Source organism: Nannobrachium achirus (genome assembly GCF_963921795.1).
Source record: "Nannobrachium achirus genome assembly, chromosome: 22".
Classification (NCBI taxonomy): Eukaryota; Metazoa; Chordata; class Actinopteri; order Myctophiformes; family Myctophidae; genus Nannobrachium; species Nannobrachium achirus.
The window spans coordinates 28,672,872-28,695,289 of record NC_137829.1 but is presented as its reverse complement, the minus strand read 5'-3'; the positions used below and the strand labels follow the sequence as shown (position 1 = coordinate 28,695,289).

General features: G+C 42.4%; 1 protein-coding gene across 2 annotated transcripts in view; it reads left to right on the top strand.

Moving 5' to 3' along the window:
* gpm6bb (glycoprotein M6Bb) overlaps nt 1-19,104 on the top strand; it is a gene marked incomplete at both ends in the record, with an annotated part of 50,489 nt that extends 31,385 nt beyond the window's left edge. The window contains 6 exons of one of the 2 annotated variants that reach the window (XM_080752477.1): nt 9,521-9,707; nt 12,426-12,582; nt 13,774-13,945; nt 14,470-14,543; nt 15,589-15,654; nt 18,955-19,104. In XM_080752477.1, the coding sequence (XP_080608603.1) occupies nt 9,521-9,707; nt 12,426-12,582; nt 13,774-13,945; nt 14,470-14,543; nt 15,589-15,654; nt 18,955-19,104 (806 nt within the window). Of the gene's footprint in view, nt 1-9,520; nt 9,708-12,425; nt 12,583-13,773; nt 13,946-14,469; nt 14,544-15,588; nt 15,655-16,924; nt 17,027-18,954 lie in introns of those variants that run through there. The other variant, XM_080752478.1, reaches the window with a different exon arrangement.
* Between the last annotated feature and the right edge of the window lie 3,314 nt (nt 19,105-22,418).

Sequence of the window (22,418 nt, the reverse complement as noted above, 5' to 3'; positions counted from 1 at the left end):
AGCTACATATCCGGTACCACTTAAACCCTCTATAATATACGTACTTGATTCTGTCTTTTTTTTACTCTCTATCAAATGTCTTTGCCAAAAATAGCCGATCTACAAGCTCACTGTGAGCTTGTAGATCGGCTATTTTTGGGCCAATGTTCCACCCCAGAATAATGGATTTTGATTATCACAATAATATCGTAAATCGCGATTTCTTTTGTCACAATAATCGTGATATGAAACTTTCATATCGTCCCATCCCTAATCACATTTTGCACTCTCTCACCCGGCTCTCAGTGATCTGAGGCTCTCTGTGATCCGAGGCCCGCAACAACTGCAAGAGCTCGAGACAGTCATTAAAACCTCAGCCACAGATTGTCCCCGTCTCTTTCTCTCTGTTTGCTGCTATGGCCCTTTTGTTTATGTCTCTGTTTGTTTCTGTCTCCCCCCCCCCCCCCCCCCCTCCTCCCCCTCCTGGTTCCATTCATGTGGCGACGGAGATGTTGGGGGCGGAGAGTTTTGAAGTACATGAGGTCTACAAAACGCCGGCTAAATCAGCCGGGGCCTTGTTGCTAGTAGTGAGAGCATGTGAAAGTCATCAAAGAGGGGGGGGGGATTCAAAGAGAGGTCCAATGTGATTCTCATTTGCAGCGCTATAGCTCCGTTCGTTTCAGAGCGTGCAAGGGGCAGGCCGGCTCCGTTTTTAATGCGCCTGCGTGCACGTGTCATGCAGTGAGTAAACAACTCGACTGTGCTGACCTGATGATCACCTGCGGGGGAGGTCTGCCGTACGGGACTGTAATATCCTGTATGCCGTAAAGTGAAGAAACAGAGGGTTTTTCTGGTCCCCGGGGAGTCGGAAATTGCTTTCACAGCGTCACCCAGCTGATGGCTGTTCAGATGGATTTGATGAGGGCAACCAAATGTGGGTGAGGGGGTGGGTGCCTGGGTGGGCAGGGGTTGGGGCTCTCCTAGGAGTTACGTGTTGCTTAGGGCAGTGGTTCTCAACCTGTGGGTCGGGACCCCCAGAGGGGTCCCCAAATTATTTTGGGGGGGGTCCCCAGATGTTTAGCTAAATGTTAACATTATTTTCTCACTAAACAGACCAACATACAGTTCAAGTGACAATGTAAGGACTTTAAAGGCCTTTTTAGTACCTCTAGTCAAACATTGGTAACATTATCAAATATTAGAGGCAGAAATTGTGAAAATAGCTGATCTACATGCTCACAACGCCTCGCAACGCGAGGCGTTGTGAGCATGTAGATCGGCTATTTTCACAATGGAGTAGATCGAGTCAAACTAAATGTAATGCCAACTCCTACAATACCTAGTGCTTGTGCTGGGTGGGGGGTCCCCATTCCAAATATGACCATTTTGGGGGGCGCGGCCTGAAAAGGTTGAGAACCACTGGCTTAGGGACACTTCGACGACATGTACGTATAACCTGCAACTTTCCAAATCCCAGATGGCCTTTCTACTCATCTATGTGTGTACATCAGTGGTTCTCAACCTGTGGGGGTCGCAACTCCCCAGCCCCCACTCACCACTCCCCAGAGGACAGTGAAGTAAGAAAAAGACCATTACTGCATCAAAAGTAATCAACAAACTATTGGCTACTATAAAAACTGGCCAAATTGTAAGTAATATAAGAGGAAATTAAAAAATATATATACCGGTATATAGCAAATGTACAAGCTCACAATGTCTCGCAACGCTTTTCCATTGTAACTCTGGGAGTGTATGGAATGCAACCCAATACATTCTGTCCTACTAATAAATAGTCTTCTATCACATTATGTGATATAGGCTGCCTGACAACAGTAATATTTCTAAAGCCATCCTAAGAGGAACTGTAGAAAGCCCAGGTTCACTGTAAATCTATTCCCTGGGATAACTAATGAACATTAGTCCAATCTACCATAATAGTCCTTTGTTCAGGAATGCTAAAGATTTCGTGTCGAGCTTTGATGTTCTTTTTTTTTTTGTGTGTGTCTGGCTCCACATTAAGTAACGAGAAGAATTCTTTCACAGAGGTCCTGTGTGAACGGAGGATCATTGGTGAGGTCACTTAATCGTTAAAATCCACATCGGCGCGGGGTCTCTCCAGTGTCGCTTGGGTTAGCCAAAACAGTATTAGTACTAACAAGCCAACGCGTCCACTCCAGCTGGGAAAATACCACCTCAGATTTACAGACTTATTAAACACCCAGTCAGAGGCACAAGGCCACTCCATTGAGAGAAAAAAGTGCGTGCGTGCGTGCGTGTATGCGTGTGTGCGTGCGTCTCAGTGGTGTATAGTAACTAAGTACATTTACTTAAGTACTATACTTAAATACAATGTTGAGGTATTTGTACTTTACTTGAGTATTTCCAATTTCCAATACTTTTACTCCACTGCATCTCGGATCCAAATATTGTACTTTTACTCCACTACAATTATTTGATAACTTTAGTTACTACAACTTACTAGTTACTTTGCAGTATTACAAAACATACATTAACCACTGTAGCCCTATAGTGTGTGCCAGCGTCTACGTCATTGTAGTCCTTAGCGGCCATTTCTTGGGACAAAACACAGGTGTTTCAATTGTTTGATTGCATAGAACTAATGCTATAGTCTAATCAGAACACCTGTGTAAGGCTGTGTTGTCCCAAGAAATGGCCGCTCTTAGAACTACATTTGGCACACCCTATATAGGCTATTTGAAAATAGCAGATCTACAAGCTCACACATTGTGAGCTTGTAGAGCTGCTATTTTCAAACATTTTGTACTTTTACTTTTAGTATTTAAGTACATTTTGATGCCAAAAGTTTCAAATACATTTTTAATTCTAACACACTTTTTACATACACTTTTACTTGTAACAGAGTATTTCTATTTTGCAGTATTGATACTTTTCCTTAAGTAAAGAATGTGAGTACTGTTTGCACCACTGTGTGTGGATGACATCATGTACAGTGTTATCACGTGTGTTTTAAACCACATTCCCAATTCCCACTAGGCCACTACGGGCTTGGAAAGCAGGCCACTGTGGCGCAAAGGACGGAAACCAAATGGATTGTCCATTGATTGGATCGTTAGCTTTTAGCTGTGCACAGTGCACACACGTTCCATCTTTTTGCCGGACCATGTTGGAAAACAAACATTGATGTGTCGTTCTGACCTCCTCTGTGACAGGGAACCCTGATTCAAGTGGGCCATAATAGGGTCAAGGTGTTGCTTCATATCGCCAACTTGTTCAGTGCTACAGAGTTTGTGATGGCGTTTACTTGTAGGATACTGTATGGGTGGGATGTTCGCGAACAAATCGAGTCTTTTGAACGGCTCTTTGAAATGAACGATGGGATCCGGTTCGCAGTAGGGAGCCGTTCATTTTGTAAATTAACAGTTGTGCAATAAGTACAAAACATTCTTTACTTATGTAAACGTGTCAATACTGCAACGTGGAAATACTCTGCCACAAGTAGGCTATAAGTTTGGAATTAAAATGTTCTTGAGTAAAAGTACAAAAGTATCTGTATCAAAATGCACTTAAAATACCAATAGTAGAAAATAATCATTATGGAGAATGTCTCATTTCACAGTTTTGCCAATGTCGAAAATGTAGAAAAATAATTTGAAAATAGCAGATCTACACACTCACAATAATTGTGAGCTTGTAGATCGGCTATTTTCAAATGGCGGAAATGTAGCCTATATATGGCTGAAATGTATAGGGTTGAAGTGAATTTGTAATTATAATGAAAATCTACAAAGTAACTAGTAACTAACTAGAATGAGCCAGTCTTTTGAACGGCTCTTTGAAAGGAACGGATCCCAGAGATCCGGCTCACTTCAAAGAGCCATAAATCCCATCTCTAATACTGTAGGTCAATGTGGCAGTGACACACATTTCACAGTCAGATCCATTTGGACGGAGGTTGTCACACGATGCTGACTGTCTGTCATGATAATGTCACAGCAGACCATGCAGGGACAGACTAGCTTGGTTTCGGAGTGTTAATGTAATCAAATTATGAAGTGTTTCAACTTAGGCAGCGTTGAAAACCAAACAGATGCTTAATGATTAAGACAGCCATGCTGCTTTCTAAATGAAGCTCGTCAGAACTGTCAACTTGTACTCCCCTGAAACCATCGTAGTAGTATCAGTGTGACTGGTGTTATTGCCTCTGTCACTCACGAACCATTTTAATACAGGAGGAGTAATTTGGCTGCAGATAAATAATTGTCACGCCTCGCATCAAAAAAAGGATGTAAATCTCTTCGAGGGAGGGATTTGAAGCAACACAATGCTTTGTGCAAATATGGAGCCTTCTCAAATCAGATCCAAATCACCTGACCCAACATTACAAGAGCAGAGTGTTTCACCATACTATTTTTATCATTTCACATTTAGACCAGTGGTCCTCAAAGTGGTTCAGGGTTCAGGGTTCAGGGTTCCTTGAAGGGGTTCCAAATGGACCCTTTACAGGTCTCTTAACTCTAGTTAATGGGGGCGTTATGGGGGTCTTTGAAATAAAAAACAAATAAATAAAAAAACACTGGTTTAGATCACTGGTTTATAATCATAATTTGGGTCCCACATTATTTGGGGGGGGGGGGGGTTTCCCCAGACTGTTTTTATTTTATGTTTTGGGCTCATATCCTGTGGAGCTCCGCTCCCGCCTGCTCACCCTCCTCAACGTGTTCATCAGAGGGAGAAATGTGGGCCGTGTTAGCAGCAGTTAGCCACTCCGCCGCGGGCACACTCATTGGGTTGTAGTTAACCTGCTGCCATGGCAACTCCTATTCACCAAGCGTGGGACAAAAAAATGTTTTCATCCCTCTCGTTACCCACACAAAGAGACAAGACGAGCCTTCTGACTGTGAAACTATATTGCCCTGACGGCAGTATATATCTTTAGATTTACTTTGTCGTGGCAAAGGATGCAAACACAGACAAACTTTTAAGTGTTCTCATCGCATAAGTGAAACTTTTGAACGTCTCAATTTCTGTCAGTCTAGTATTGTTGTGACCTTACTTAATTAATTGGGACAGCGAGAGGTTCAGACAAACAAGAACATAGTCCCCATTCCTAGTGGGTAGTTTACAGTCAGATAATATATCTCCATCCATCCATCCATCTTCAACCACTTATCCAAAATCGGGTCGTGGGGGTAACAGTTCCAACTGGGACTTCCAGAGTTCCCTATCCTGAGCAACTTCCTCCTCTCGTTCCGGGAGTATACCGAGGCGTTCCCAGGCCAGTGTGGAGATGTAATCCCTCCATCTAGTCTTTGGTCTGCCACGGGGTCTCCTCCCAGTGGGACGTGCATCGAGGACCTTCCTAGGAAGGCGCTCGGGAGGCATCCGTACTAGATGCCCGAACCACCTAAGCTGACTCTGTAATGATATATTATCTGACCAACAGTCCATATTACTGTAAACCTGCTGCTCATGTTCGTCAGTCAGTCACGCCTCATGTCACGCTCCATATACTGTATGGCCAAGACATAATTCATTTGAAAGTGTGACTCGCATCACGGCAACTACACTTGCACATTAATTATGTCCTTGTCCCTTTTATGCCCATATATGGCGATCCCTGATGTCATCAATATTAAGCCCATATCTGGGAATGCCCATATATGGACACATTGTGTCATCTCCTGATAACCAGTGTGGTTGTTGTGACGTGAGTCACACTTGCAAATGAATTCCGTCCTTGTTGTCCCTTTTATGTCCATATATGGAGATCCCTGATGTCATCACTATTAAGCCCATATCTGGGAGTGCCCATATATGGACATAATGTGTCAGTTACTGTTGTTTAAGCGTGCTTCTCGCCCTGAGGACGTCTTGCTGGTGTATTGCTTTCAAACATGCCCTCAAAACGCCCCTTGCTTTCCACAGGAAGCTAGCACCTGACAGAGATGTTGTATAGCCTATTCTGTGAAGGTCAGTGTAGTTCTTTCAAGGCTAAAATACCAAAATAGTGTCAAGTAAATTTGTCAATGTCAAACCGTTACCCAGGAGACTTGCTGTAGATATGAGGTAATCCGGGGAACACATAAACCTCATCCCCTTTACCGTGATGTCTTGTAAATCTCAGCCTCCTGTTTTAAAATACAACATCCTCTCAGACACGCATACGTGGCCCTGATTGGAAGCACATTGGGGGCTGTTTACAGGCATACACAGTGTGCACTGTGGTGATTCAGCCTGTATCATAATAAGCTATACAGCACCGGTTCTCAACATCAGGTCCGGGGGACCATCAGGGGTCTGTAACTCGTGACGTGAGTGTATAAATGAAACCAATTTGCACACTCTCAGAGTTAAAAGACCTACAGTGTAGAGCAGGGGTCTTCAACGCTTTTAGGCCAAGGACCCCTTAGCTGAGAGAGAGATGAAGCAGGGACCCCCAGATTCCATATAGTTTCATCGTTTGACAGCACAATCATCAGTGTATTTTGGATTCATGTCAATTTGTGTCATCAGATATTTAACCACTTGAACCGTCAATACTTAATAAACTTGACCCTTCACTCTGTACTTAGCGTGCTCTTTTTTCGCCTCTACACCAAACCTCTTTGCCGAAAATAGCCGATCTACAAGCTCATAACGCCTCGCAGCGCGAGGCGTTGTGAGCTGGTAGATCTGCTATTTTTGGCTAAAGTTCTCAGAATATGGACGTTAGGGTTCAAAAGGAGGAAAGGGTTTCTATCACACAAAGATTTGAAGGACCCCCTGTAGTAACTCTGAGGACCCCCTAGGGGTGTAGATCATTGGAGTCCTAGAGAAGGGTTTCTCAAAGTGGGTGCCGTGACTTAAGTCCAGGGGTGCTGCAGAATACTTTAATAATATTTGGAATTCATCAACATCCCTTGAGTTTGACCACTTTAGACCCTCTAAATGTGTTAATTGCACTGTAGTTGGTGCGTTCTTTTTCAATCTGCACCAAATCTCTTCGACATAAATAGCCGATCTACAAGCTCACAATGCGTCGCAACTTTTGTTCCCCCCAGAATAGGGATACTGGAGTTCAAGTGGTTAAACATCAAGTATAGTTATTTTCCATTATGTGTCATAATGGAAACATATGCAGAACTAGGCCGATCCAACTGGCTCACTCAGACATTCAAGCATCCTCTGATATCATGCATCGCCATTGATTTCCATCACAGCTTGGCTGACAGCCAGTGTACTTATATATAACTGTGACACATTTTGATCAAATGTCGTGATCAAATTGTGATAGATCTGCGTCGTACTGAAAACAGGAAGTGACCACAGACAAAGGTTCTGCATTCTGGCATGGGAGAGTATTTTGTGCAGGTCTTTCAGTCCGAGTGTATCAAATAGTGCGTTCGGAAATGTGCACCGGGTGTGGTTAGGGTTAGGGTTAGGTTATAGGCATAGTTTTACTGAGGTTAGGGTTGGGATTATTAGGGTTAGGTTTAGGCACTCACTACACTGAGCACACACCCGGTGCGCATTTCCGAACGCACCCTTTGATACACTCGGACTGAACGACCTGCAGAAAACACTCTCCCTTCTGGCATACAGGCTTCAAAAGAGTGGCCTTCCTGATTGATTGCGACCGTAAGGTCGCAGTTTAGTATGAAAACCTCCACCGGCCGTCCGTCGGTCACACGTGCGGTCGACCGCACGTCACACGTGCGGTCGACGTGTGATGAGGTCACGATGAGTCATCTATGCCCAAATATAGATTTCTAGGTCAGATGGCCCATAGAGTTTGTGATGTCAAACCTAGCAACCCAATATAAACAAACCTGATGTCAGACCTGAAGTATCCTTTTATACCCATATATGGAGATACAGAGATCTCCATATATGGGCATATTAGAAAGCCCATATATGGGCATATACGGATGACATCAGGGATATCCATATATGGGCATAAAAGGGACAAGGGCTTACAGTTAAGAGATCTCCATATATGGGCATATCAGAAAGCCCATATATGTTCATATACTGATGACATCAGGAATATCCATATATGGGCATAAAAGGGACAAGGACTTACAGTTAAGAGATCTCCATATATGGGCATAAAGGGACAAGGACTGTTACAGTAGATATAGAGATGTCCATATATGGGCATAAATGAACAAGGACTGACAAACACTGAGATCTCCATATAACCTATGGGAATATAAGGGACGAGGACTGTCAGCTTGTAGACCTATTTTCTAAATATTGTTGTACATTAAAAACTTGAAATGGGTCGTTCTGCATAGTACTTGGGATTTGTTGATGTAAATGTTCACATAGAGTGTAATAATTGGTAAAACAAACTTTTGGCCTATTTGTGGAGATAAGCGACCAACGGTCGCTTATCTCCCGATTAGGGAGTCTTACTGGTAGACGTATAAATGAAGATGTAACAATCAAAATGTTGTTGGTTTCTACCTGCAATAAAAAGGCTTTAACTGCCTGTGTGCTCCAGGACATTTCTCTGCTACATGTCCTGCTCCTGAGATGCACCCTGGCCTGCCTGAGTTACAGTATATCGGAGGCACAGAGAAATATACTTTTATATACATGACTTACTGTAATCTGTATCTGTAAGTGATCAGCAATGAGACTGGCTGTATTATTCTGTTGAATCAACAGTTCGATGCCATTCTTCTTACTGTCAGTATCATTCCATTCTCAGTTTCCCTGAGCGTAGCTATTACTTCTTCCTATACGTAGTACAGAGTAGAGAGAAATACAGTCCCTTATATGGACTTCTTTGTGCTTGTCTTCTTAACACGTGAGGCTGACAAATGCACGAGGCAGCCAGTATGCTGTTCGGCTAATTCATAACAGATCAGTAATGTTATCTTTGACTGAAGCTTGATTAACAACTTGGCGTCGTTATGGGTGAAAATGTTCAAAGATTAAGAAAAAGAAGAAAAAGAAGCATAAATAACTTATTTACAAGCACACAACAACACAACACATCGCATCACAACGCAACGCAAGCTTGTAGATTCGCTACGCATGTGTTTTTTTAAACAGGGATTTTTGTAAATGCCCCCTTCTGTGACGCACGCGGAACTCTGCACTCGCATTGCCTGGGGGGGCGGGGGGGGGGGGATGCCTTAATTTAACCCATTTAGAACGGGTACAAATGATTGTGTAATGTGTATCATTATTTTATGCTTTAACTATTGAAAAATAGCAGATATACAAGCTCACAGCGCGGCACCGAGTGCCGCGCTGCGAGCTTGTAGGTCTGCTATTTTTGAAAAATTGTGAAAATTGAAATTTTGACCCGATTCTATAAGTGTCTTTTGAATCCTTCTAAGGTTTTTTGAAAAACCTGTGTTTCTATGTCAGCAATCTGGCTATAGCCATCGTCAAAGAAAAGGTCCTTTTCACTTAAATGGAGCTCAGTTAGTCTGTTCTTGAGAGTATCCTGTGAAAAAAAAACACAGGATACGTGGCACCGTAGTACGATGAAGTATAAAACATGGTGAATTATACAGTCATCTGACAATTCTTTCCTATCCTTTTTTTCTTTCTCTCCATCCAGGTTGCTTCGAGTGCTGCATCAAATGTCTAGGAGGGGTTCCGTACGCGTCGCTGGTGGCCACCATCCTGTGTTTCTCTGGCGTGGCCCTGTTCTGCGGCTGTGGCCACGTGGCCCTCACGGGCACGGTGACCATCCTGGAGACACACTTCTCCCAGGTCACCAGTGACCATGCCATGCTGACTGACATGTGAGTGACACACTCTTCTGCAAAACCTCCCACTGCAGGGGTCTTCAACGTTTTTCAGGCCAAGGACCCCTTAGTTGAGGGTCAACCTTTTCATAGATTCCATATAGTTTCATTGTTTGACAGCACAATCATCAGTGTATTTTGGATTCATGTCAAGTTGTGTTTTCAGATATTTAACCACTTGAACCGTCAATACTTAATAAGCTTGACCTTTCACACTGTACTTTATCTGCTCTTTTTCCCCTCTACACCAAAGCTCTTTGCCAAAAATAGGCGATCTACAAGCTCACAACGCCTCGCAGCACGAGGCATTGTGATCTGCTATTTTTGGCTAAAGTTCGCAGAGTATGGACACTAGGGTTCAAGTTATCACTCAAAGATTTGGAGGACCCCCTGTAGTAACTCTGAGGACCCCCTAGCGGAACCCCCTGTTGAAGACCCATGTCCTACTGTTTGTGTAACCACCTGGCAATCAATGGATTGATTGATTGAGTACTTTATTAGCTGTTTGCAAAACAACAAGCACAGGAAAGTACAGTTCAATACAAGGTCCACTAAGAGGATTTTAAACCCAAGAAAGCACTATGGCCTGTTTGTTTCCATTGGGGTACTTTGTATTCAATCAATCGAAAACCGAAGTTCTAACCCAAGTCTTCCGAAACAGGAATCCTTCGTTGGTGAAGGGAGATGATAAGCATCAGGCAGGGGTACTACATGGATGTCTGGGTGCAATAGTTAATCAAAGTAATCGGTTTAATTTTTATCGATTATAAAGAAACATGATCTATTTTAATAAAATACAAACAAAGCTCAATTTGACATGTTATGAGCTTATAGATCGGCATTCTTTCTATGACAAAGATGTACCACTGTTCTAATGGTGATCGGTTATCTGTAATTTGTCCGGGTCTTAACTTTTCCATCACAGTCAACAAAGGCAGATACTTTCAATTAGGTTGAGTTCGTGCGGGTTATTTTTAGATGATAAAATGTCGCACAGCTTCACCTTACCCTCAAGAACAGACCTAATATGGACTTTTGTAAGTAGCACCCATTAATCTAGACAATGAATCTGGAGAGAGAGCGAGACAGAGAGAGAGAGAGAGAAGAGACAGGGCCCCTGGCTGCATATGTTTTATGTTGGGGTTTAAGAGTGCTCTTGGAGTGGACTGTTTAATTTAAGATGTCTACAGCGGTGTTCCATCTCAGACAGATGAGTTCAACAGACGTGCATCACCTGTTATCTCTCTCTGTCTCTCTCTCTCTCTCTCTCTCCCTCTCTTTGTTGTTGTTTGAGTGAGCGGCTTACTGTGTCACTCTGCTCTTCTTCTTGGAATCTGAGCCCGTCTATTTCAGACGTGGCCATCTGCTTACAATTCATCAGCATCAAACTGTTAATTAGTTCAAGATTCCACTCGATCGCGAAAAAAACAACGACGGCATGCAGCACTTTTTTCCATCCCAAGCTGTGTCGTGTCAAGCGCAATAACTCCACCTGACACTTTTACCGCGTCTTTCCAAGCACTTGCGTCGGAGGCATACAACATTGTCACCGTTGTTTAAACAAGAGTGCCGTGGAGAACACCTCGCACGTTTTCTCCACAGCCATACCGGTACATGACGACCGTGGTTATACAACCGATTTATACTTAGTCGTACAACGGTGTCTTTGTTTATCTTGTAGATGGGCTAATGTTTCTATTATTACAAATGGTGCCGAAGAAAAACTGATTTAACTGCCTGTTTTTTGCTCAATAACAGACCGCTGTCTAATCAAAGACTCAGCGCACCTGGCTGCGCCCAGTGCACCGCTTGAATTTATGCTGTATCCGACAGCCGTAAACAAACACATAATGTAATTTAAAACGAAACGGTGCTCTCAAGAATGTTTTTGAAAACATTTCGAAGCGAGAAACAGACGATGCAGTAACCAAAAATGTATTCGTATTTGACAAACACTTCCTTGTTTTCCGAGGCCACCGTGTTGCGCTGGGTAGACAGCCAGCACAACACTTAATGGAATACTTTCATTACCGTGAGCAAAGAAATCCTTCGTTTTGTTGTTACTTTTGGGTTAATTAATGTATTTATTTATTTATTAAGTAGCCGTGTAATAAGCAGAATAATTGTCAGTGCACTGGCTGTCGTTGAAAAATCACCCCCGACAGGATCATTAAGCCTAGAATTATTGAATGCTTTAACTATTGAAAAATAAGCAGATATACAAGCTCACAGCTTGTAGATCTGCTAGATCTGCTATCTGCTATTTTTGAAAAAGTTGTGAAAATGTGTGCAAATCTTTGAATATATGTATTTTTAAAGCGAACGTTTGTAACTCAAATTTTGCTTCTGGGTGGTCCCTGGAACTAAATATTTTGAGATGGGGGTCCGTGGCCAAATAAATATCAGTTTGGGGGTCCTTCACATGAAAAGGTTTGAGAACCACTGACATAGTAGTCTCTCAAGAACAGACTAACTGAAAAAATAGCAGATCTACAAGCTCGCAGCGCGGCACTCGGTGCCGCGCTGTGAGCTTGTATATCTGCTATTTTTCAATAGTTAAAGCATAAAATAATTATACACAATAATTGTACTCGTTCTAAATGGGTTTTAAACAAAGAGGCAAAGCCGAGGTGCTTATCCCCTGCAATTATCCCTTGCATAAAGAATAGTAACAATGTCATACTGTAACTGGGCTTGTCGTCCTGTCCTTTACAGAGTACAGTTGATGCAGTACGTCATCTACGGCATCGCCTCCTTCTTCTTCCTGTACGGCATCATCCTGCTGGCCGAGGGCTTCTACACCACCAGTGCTGTCAAGGAGCTGCACAGCGAGTTCAAGACCACCATCTGCGGACGCTGCATCAGCGGGATGGTACGGTACCGCTAGGGATGCATGCAGGGACATGCTGGGCCCCTGATTCAGCCCGGGAAAAAGAGTTGGAGAGGCCCTCATTGCGCGCTATAGAGAGATCTCTCTCTACAGCACTGCTGCTACTCAAAGATTTGCCATTTCAGATCATGACAAGTGACAAGCCAGTGGGCCAATTACATGAGTTATATTTCGTCATTGTCGGGTGGAAACCTTGTATGTCCAAAACCATTTTAAAAATGATTTAAACTAGTGAAAACAGCCGATCTACAAGCACACAACGCCTCGCACCGCTTGTAGATCTGCTGTTTTCACTACTTTTGTGCGACAGCCTTATATGATGAAGTAGGGCTTTGCTTTGCGAAAAAAAAAAATACAAATTTGAAACTTGGAGATACGAGGTTTCTGCACGTCCCTGGATGCATGATATTCGACATTGGTAAATATCGTTTATAGACCATGACAGCAATGTTGACATCAATTATCAGTATCGGGGGGCACCCGCTGGCATAGCGGTCCAGGCGCATACCACATAGGCTCTGATGCCTGACCGCGTGTCGTGGGTTCGGCTCAGTGCCATTGTGGTTAGAGTGTTCGCCCTGAGACTGGGAGGTCAGGGTTCGAACCCCTGTCGGGTCATACCAAAGACTCAGTGCCTCCCTGCCTGGCATCCCTGCTCAGCATCAAGGGTTGGAGGTTGGGGGTAAGTCCCTGTGACATACTAGCGTCATGTCCAGGGGGTGTACTTGTACATCAAGCTGCCTCACGCTACAGAAGCAGGAGATGCTGCTAATGGCTCGGCAAGGCTTACTACTACTACTACTGCTCCCCATCTCTCTCCCCATTTCCTGTCAGTCAACTGTCCTGTCAATAAAGACATAATAATAATAATAATAAAGGCCGAAAAACAAATCTTAAAAATATATATATTTGGTATCGGCCAGAAATGTCACATCGGTGCATCCCTACTTAGTAACTAGTAGTTACCATGCAACCACCTCCCTAGGGCTACTATAGCATAGTGGTTCTCAAACCTTTTTAATTTCAAGGGCCCCCAAATGAATATGTATTTGGCTGTGGACCCCCATCTGAAAATATCAAAAAAATTCCAAAGCCATTTCACACAGGACCAGAAATGCTATGTTCACCTTGTCATGCTAATAACGTACCCTCTCCGTTCTCTATCGCCGTCAGTTTGTGTTCCTGACGTACATCCTGGGCATCGCGTGGCTGGGCGTGTTCGGCTTCTCCGCCGTGCCCGTCTTCCTCTTCTACAACATGTGGTCCACCTGTGCCGCCATGAGGGCACCCATGGCCAACCTCACCATCAACATAAACACCATCTGTGTCGACGTCCGTCAGTACGGTGAGAGAATGGACAACACTGTGTGTGCGTCAACAACACATTCCACCATGCCATTCTTCCAGCCTTCCGTGTTGCATTGTCAAGGAGTTCTAGTGTTCTCGTGTCTCGTTGTTTATGTTTTCTTCGGTGAGTCAAGCTCAGGCCAGGTTGAGGTGCTGCAGAGTTAAGTAATGAGTGGCATAGAAAAACACGGCTTGTTATTTCTTTCCCCATTGCTCAGCGCCATCTCGAGCTCCACGAGGCAGGACCATAATAGTAGCAGTAAACCATAACAGATGAAAAATGCTCTTTGTGCCATTTCATTGTGCTTTGATATGGTTTACGGTCGTGTGACGGTGTAACAGAAATTGTATGCAAATTAAAGACATCTTTTGTGATTATCTATAAATAAAAAGCGACCGCATGCTGTTGACTCAGTAGACTTTTGGCAATCCTTAGTGTCTCATTCTGGTTTTTTACTGTCTTAACACAATGCAGAGATTTCACTCTGTGTAAATATAAACTCTTTAATTTCACAATTGCAGGAATTATTCCATGGAACGCTACACCAGGCAAGGCTTGCGGGGAGACGCTAGGTGACATCTGTAACACCAGTGAGGTAAGAGGAAGAGTGTATTTTGTCGACAAAAATGTATTTTGGCCGTCCTTGATGGCGTCGTAATGACTGATTTTGCGACTGTGAGCTTGTAGATCTGATATTTTCAGAGCGCAACACTGGAGCGCAACCAAAAATAAAATGACTTGTCTTGTTCTACTGGATCTATTCTCCAATAGTACCTCTAGTCTAGTTTTTATTTGTTGACGAAATTGTCTTAGTTTTAGTCAACATGGCTTAGTTTTTATTTCGTTTTCGTCAGTGAAAAATGGTAGTCGAGGAAAACATTTTGACGATTTCGCCATTTGGTCGATGAAATTATCTGGAAATGTCAGGGACGTGCAGAGAATGTTAGAGAGGCAGGGGCTGACATTTCTAAATTGGCCTTTTGGTGGAAGTATCGTAAATAGCAGACCTCCAAGCTCACAACGCGTCGCAGCGTGACACGTTGTGAGCTTGGAGGTCGGCTATTTTCGGTATGTGATACCACACTGAACTAAGCATTATCAAGTCAATACTGGAGACAATGCTGCATTCGAGTTCAGGAGAGCTTGGACGAGGTAATTCTCTTGAATGCTGCCTTCAGGTATGGCATGGAAAGAGGGCATTTGCACTTCTTTCAGCATAGTAAAAACTGCATTCATGGTCTGGAGACCACGGACTATTCACTCTCCTCAGCTCAGGGAGGGGGGGGAGGAGGTACCAGTCACATATGGCAAAAACAGAGAGATTCAGGAGGAGTTTCTTTCCTCAAGCCATAAGATACCTAAATGGCACTGACTAAAGACATTTTGCTTTTGTTTTGAACCTTATTTGTTTTGTGCAATAACCCCGACATCATTACTGTTTTCTATGTCTGTCTTGTTTTTTGTTTGTGGCATATGCTTTGAGGAGTCGTCTATTACATTTCACTATTGTAAAAATATGTGACAAATAAACTCTGAACTGAACTGGAGAGGGCACTTTTTACAGACTGATGAAAGGGCACGTGCCTGGGAAATGTCATTCCTGAAATTGAATATAATACAGTCCTTTTCTTGCCTTTCAGTTCTACCTCTCCTACCACTTGTACATCGTAGCGTGCGCTGGCGCAGGAGCCACCGTCATTGCCCTGGTAAGCATCTCTCAGCCTCTCCACTCATCCTCTCCCTTTAGCCTATCCTTGCATGGTTGGTTTGTATTTGGTAGAATCGTTGAGTGCAATGCTCCCTCTCCTCATTTCTCACATGGTTTTATGCGATCACGCTAAGGGAGATCACACACACATAGACTCTCTTTCCAACGGCTCAAATTCCATTCGCTGTTCACCATCTGCTAAGAAGCCCCCGGTCCAGCTTTTGCCAGATTTGCACTTGCCTGTGGGGTTGAGCCGCACTCCGGAAATCGCTGATCTGTGAGCTTGTTAAATCGGCTATTTTCGATGTGCGACACCGCACGCAACAAAGTATATTAAAGGAGTAGTTCACCCAAAAACGTACTTATTTTCTATTAATCACGCACCCCATGAAGCCTTTAATGATGAGCTTTACTTTACAAAAAAACGTACAAATTTGAAACTCAGAGACACAAGGTTTCTGCCCGACAGTGGCGATTTCGGACTCCACAAGGAACGTGAAGGAACGTGCTCACGTACTGTACCAAAGCAAGAGACCCTGGGTCACGGAGGTTTATTTCTATGGAAAATAGCATTGGTTTCATCTTCAGAATCGTCTCTTTTAAGCACTGTGGTCCAAAAATAAACGTACTGTCTCTGCGATATTGTCAGGGAGGTGATTCTGTATTGTTTAAGATCGTTTAATGTAACTACTTCGGCAGCTGAAACCTTATAGTGTTTTCTCAGTCAGTTGATTCTTCATATCCATATGAGTCAAACCGCCGGGATAATTTGTTTATTTTTGGAACACAGTTCTTATTTATATAAAAAAAAGTGGGTATTCAGAACGGGGGGGGGGTGGGGGGGGGGGGGGGGGGAAACGCGGCCCAGGTACAGTGGGATGTGTAAATTACGTCAAACTTCGGTGCTCTATATCAGTGGTTCTCAACCTGTGGGTCGGGACTGTTATTTTCACAATAGAACCGTGATATACAAAATGTAATGCCTCAACTCTTATAGTGCTTGTCAGGGTGGGGGGGTCCCCAGTTAAAATATGACTATTTTGGGGGTCGCGGCCTGAAACTGTTGAGAACCACTGCTCTATACATCGTTGCGTGCCGGTGTCGTGTGCTCAACAAGCTCACAGCATGTCACATAGCGAAGCGCGGTGAACTATTCTTGGCAACGCGACACCATTCTACGACAAACTATAAGCTAAGCATTACATGGTATTGGAAACTAGTTGCTGGAGTGTTCTCTTACCCACCTTTATTCTGTTCTCTTTCACCAGCTGATCTACATGATGGCTACCACTTATAACTTTGCCGTTTTGAAGTTTAAGAGTCGAGAAGACTGCTGCACTAAATTTTAAATTCCATTTAAGAGCCCAGTGCGTCTTTTTTTTGGGGGGGGGTTGGGGGTGGGGGTGGAGGGGACATCGTACTGAGTAGAGTCAGTGGCCACTGACGGCAAATATAAAAAAAGAAGAAAAAAATCAACTAAAAACCTGAGAATAGAAACCCAACACTCTGCATTAGTATTCACATGAAGTGTAAATAGCTGACCGTACAGTTTGCATTTAGCCTTTGATATCCAGGGATATATGCCTGTCACAGGGTCCACTGTAAAATCCTGAGTGTTCAGTTAACTCGAAAGGGAAAATGAATGAACACTGAAGATTTTACCGTGTACCTGATGTGTGTCGTCTTCAGAATGGGCTGATATGGTATAATTGACTGGATTGTGCTACTCTTCTTGGGGCCTTATTTTAGAGAAATATGTTACTAAAATTCACAGAAACGAGCACAGCAGGAAAATCACATCAGTGTTGTTATTTATAATCCTTGAAACCTAACGTCAAAAGGTTCTGTGTCAGCGCGTGACAGTATTTTCCACACAGTATTCCATGTTAATACAGAAAAAGTATCGATCCGTTGCAATCAAATGAGTTAAAGGCGTTTTGTACTTGTAAAATACAGACAGCTTTTGCGGATTTTATTTGGTGATAGTTTTTTTTTTTTAATTATGAATCAGATGCGCAAATAGTTTTAAAAGGAACTTAATGAACACAGAACAATAGCTCTTAATTTGTCCATAGACTGGAGGAGAAAAGCAAAATTATTTTGCATATTTTGACAGCGTTCTCAGGCATTATATTTTTGATAGTGGAGGTTAGTGTTTTGGGTGAAAGAGAATTCTAGTGAAAATACAATTGTAAATGGACTTGCTACAGTAAATATATGTAACACTGGCTCAGTGCCTTGTCCTTACATTTCTTTCGTTTCTTCACCGATAATTTACATTTCTGTTTTTTTTGGTGCCAACCAGCAAAACCGTAAAGTATTACACAGAACATTTTCAGTATTGATTATTGCCTTTGTCTCTAAACCACGGTCCTAAACTGAACGAGAAATGTATCTGCAGAATTATGACGATGTTGACAAGCTGAACAGTTGTGTATAGTAAAGTAAGTGCACATATCTAGCACACCACTATGAAGGTTTAGGCCAGTACCAGGGGTAAACCTCTGCGTGAGGCCATTAGCCTCGGCTCATTTCTTCATAATGTTTTATAAAAGGACATTTTCCTATTTTAGAGAAGAAGGCTAAATGTTATTTTTTTGATCTGATGCTGTTATAGCTTCAGTTATGAAGTTGATGTTTTTTTTCCATATTTTATTTTCCTTTATTCATTCAGAAAGTGCCATTAAAAGAGCCATTTGGTTATTTTTTTTAACACTGAGCCTGCATGCTTACAGTTCTTTCTTTCTTTGATTTGTTTATGATTACTTATACTCCATATTTCATTATATTTAATTCTCTCCTACATTTTTTGAAGACTGTAGTTGTTTCCTCTCTTTCTATACAAAATAAACAATCTTTGTTTACGAAATATCCCACAAATTGTCTATTTCTTATCACTTTCGGAGACAGAGAGCGCAACGTAATAATCAATCATAATATCTACTGTGGTCTGAATAGGCTCAAACTCACGACACTCGTGGCATTTAATTTGCTTTGTACTAACCTCCACAGCCTCCTGCATGTGTTTAACATCCAGCACCATCCCTATCCTGTTCTCATCTCTTCCCCTTCAAAGTGCCTTTCTCTGCAGCACTGCCAGTAGCATACTAGTGACTCCAGTACAGTGATTTCAATAATAATCTTAACAGTCAGTCATTTTGTTTGTTTGTCACGCTTCTGTGTAATGTCCTTTGACAAAGCTTAACTTTTTGTCTGTGATGTAGCTCTGACTTCCTGTAGCTCGCTTTGCGTCTTTGACATGCTCACGGGCCATCCAACCCCCACCCTTCTCTTACAGATACACTTCCTCATGATTCTGTCAGCAAACTGGGCCTACCTAAAGGACGCCAGTCACTTGCATGCCTACCAAGACATCAAAATGAAGGAGGAGCGGGAGCTGCAGGACATGACATCACGCTCAAAGGAATGCCTCCATTCCTACACATAAAGGACACCCAGAATTCCACACGCAGCAACACACGCAGACACTCTCAGACACTATAAAGGCTTGTTTTGCCTTGCTTAAATTTATGCTCCATCGTATGATGAGGTCACGCACTGAAAATAGCAAAACTGCAAGCTCACGACGTGTCGTGATGCGACCGACGCGCTGTGAGCCTGTAGATCTGCTATTTTCACAGTGCGAGTCCGTTGTACGACAAAAGTGTAAGTTGGGCTTACATTAGTCTTTAGGGGTGCCCCTCTCTGGACCAAGAACACCTTCAGCTACAATAACCTGCCAATTGCACTCACACCGTGCAGCGCAGCACTAACCAGGCTCCTAACAAACTAATGCATCACTGTTGCTTTCTGCACTAACTTACCAAGAAGTGTGTTGGAACCTCTGCTTTGTGTTGCATAATGTATATATGTGACGAATGCTGTTGTTTGCTTTTTTTTTTCTGGAAGAAATAGTAGCCTTGAAATATGATCTTGATTCGTCCTTTTCTTTTCTGTAACCCCCATCCCGTCGCGCACGGGCGCGTGCACACACACACACACACACACACACACACACACACACACACACACACAGAGAGAGAGTCGTTGCTGTTGAAGCTTGAAACATTGCACTATTCTCTAGACCCACCCAATTACATTTTGTTTTACAGTGTTGATGGCAGTATTCTGGTGTGTGGTGGCCAGTTTCGAATAAGAGAACGCAGAGCATTTTGTACATGACACAATACTTTCTTACTTTTTCAAATCAAGAGACGCAGTCCTCATTTAATTTCCCAGCACAGCACAACATGAAACGCCTTACTTAACAATGAAGAATCAATTGTGAATAAAACACGTCAGACATTTTGGATAGACATTAGATACAATCCTACACATTGGGTACAGCATTCCTTTCTAACACAGTGCCTAGGTTCAAGCAAACAATACAGTTTTTAGTATTTTTAGTGGTCATTGTGCTTAAATCAATTGACAGTTGAATTACCTACACCACCATTTAAATCTTTACATTTATGCAAAACATTCATGGCCTAAATGACACTACCTCAAGTACAATAGAGTATAACATTGTATAACATTGCAAACCACAACCTCTCCACTTCTGTCTAGTATGAGCTGTTTGAATGTTACCCATAAGCCTAACAGTCTTACGGCAAACATATTAATTAGGCTTCAAGGTGCTTCAAACGAACACCTGTAAAGATAATTGGAAAGAACTACACCTGTGCTGGGCCTCTACTGCATGGCACTTTGATTGTGGCTGTGACATCACAACTTTTGCGAAAATCTTCAGATTTTACACAATGTCAAGCATGACTTCATGAGAATAACTTGCTTTTGTAAGCGTGGACTGCTGCCAATCTTGGGATGATGGACCTCTTTGTATTCATTTATATATTAGAACACACACACACACACACACACACACACACACACACACACACACACACACACACACACACACACACACACACACACACACACACACACACACACACACACACTTCTCCCAAGGCTGGTTCTTCGGGCAGGGGGGAAGCATGTGTGACTCAAAGGTACCAAGCGCAAAAGACAGCCAAAATATTAAATAGCCTACTGTCATAAACTACTGATAAAAGCCGGCCAAACGCCTCATTAATTTCTACTTTGTTGTAAGACCATGTCCCTTGTCGAAAAGGAACTGATTTCAAACTGAAAGACATGACCCATCCATCACGTTTCAGTCGGTGAACGACATGGTCTTTACGATAAAGCATAAATTAGGCTTAATTGGCACTTCAGATTGGGACGGCCTGGTGAGAGTTGATTGATGCACACTCCCTTTCTACTCTCCACACACTCAACTGCCAGCTTTCCCTCAAACCACTCGTCTGGCACACTTAAATATGTATGCCTAATTTATACTTAGTTGTGCAACAGTGTACGAAAATAGTGAATCTACACGTTCACAACGTGCTGCATTGTGAACTTGTAGATCGCCTATTTGCGGCACGGGACACCGTTGCACGACAAACTATAACTACCCTAGAATATGCAAGTGAAATAGGTGCATAAAGAACCTTTTAAAAAATACATGCTACATGTTCTCTACATGTAGTATGTCTTTTTTTTAAGGTTTCTCCCCGATTGTTCTAAATTCCCATTTGTGGCAATTACATACTGTATAAATGGGGTTATGTAACAAAGTTCAAAATGTATGTAACTTGTTTTGTTACTATGGAAAATGTTTAGAGACGGTTTGTATTTAGTCACGTTTTAAGTCCACATCTTGGAAGACCTGCAAAAAAGGTGGTACAAATCAGGAATTGTAGTGATATATAGGCTACATATATATTTTTTGTTATTATTGGAGATAAAAACCACTCAAAAAAATGAGACTTTTTTTTTAAAACTTTGGAATTGCATGTGTTTTTGATGTGCAATTGTTATAATGCTGACATAATTACTTACGTAATCTTTGATTCTGTTAGATAGGAGAATTACAGGGATATCTTGTTTTCTTTCTTTATTTGATGAAGAAAACCTTTCTCCAGTGATATAAATGATGTACCATCATTTATACTTACTTAAATAGTAGGCAGTGTTTGCCTGTTTCCTCTTTTTTTATTTTCTAACCAAATACAAATTAATCTACTGTACTGTTATGTCCGTAGCATAGTCATTATAGCTGTTCTGTAGTTTCTTTTTACCAAGTTAAAGGTATATGAATCTCATACTATGTTGTTATGTCATAGTATACCCATATTTTAGTGTCAAGGGCTTCTTTTGTGAATTAATTTAAGGTAGACCATTGTGATCCTTTTTTTGGCCAACGCACAGTAAATGCTCAGTATTACTTCACCCATTGTAACTCAGATTCCCAGAGTGTACACATGTGGACCCTTAGGGGTCCATTTGTAAACTCTCAAGAGTTAAACTAACATTAAGGACTTTACAGTGGGTGTTGTAAGAGAATATCGAGCTCATTCAGTAGCAGGCCTGTGATAAGCAGAATAGTCACAGGTGTACACAGTGATGCCTGATTTATTCTTGTTGCACATCGTGTTGTTCACCTAAAACAGCCAATCACAGGTACAGTATGCTATGTTTGTGCATACAGTAACATCATATTGCCTCATGCTGTTTCCTGTGTAATGAACCAAAAAACAATAGAATCAAGGCTACCTATGAATACCAGAAAGCTCGCCCTAAAACAAACTCGACCCAAACTCGTTTCCCAACGGGTCTGTGGCCTTAAGCTAGATGCAGATTAGACTAAAATCAAATCTGTGCTTCTGGGGGTCCCTGGAACAAAAAAGTTTC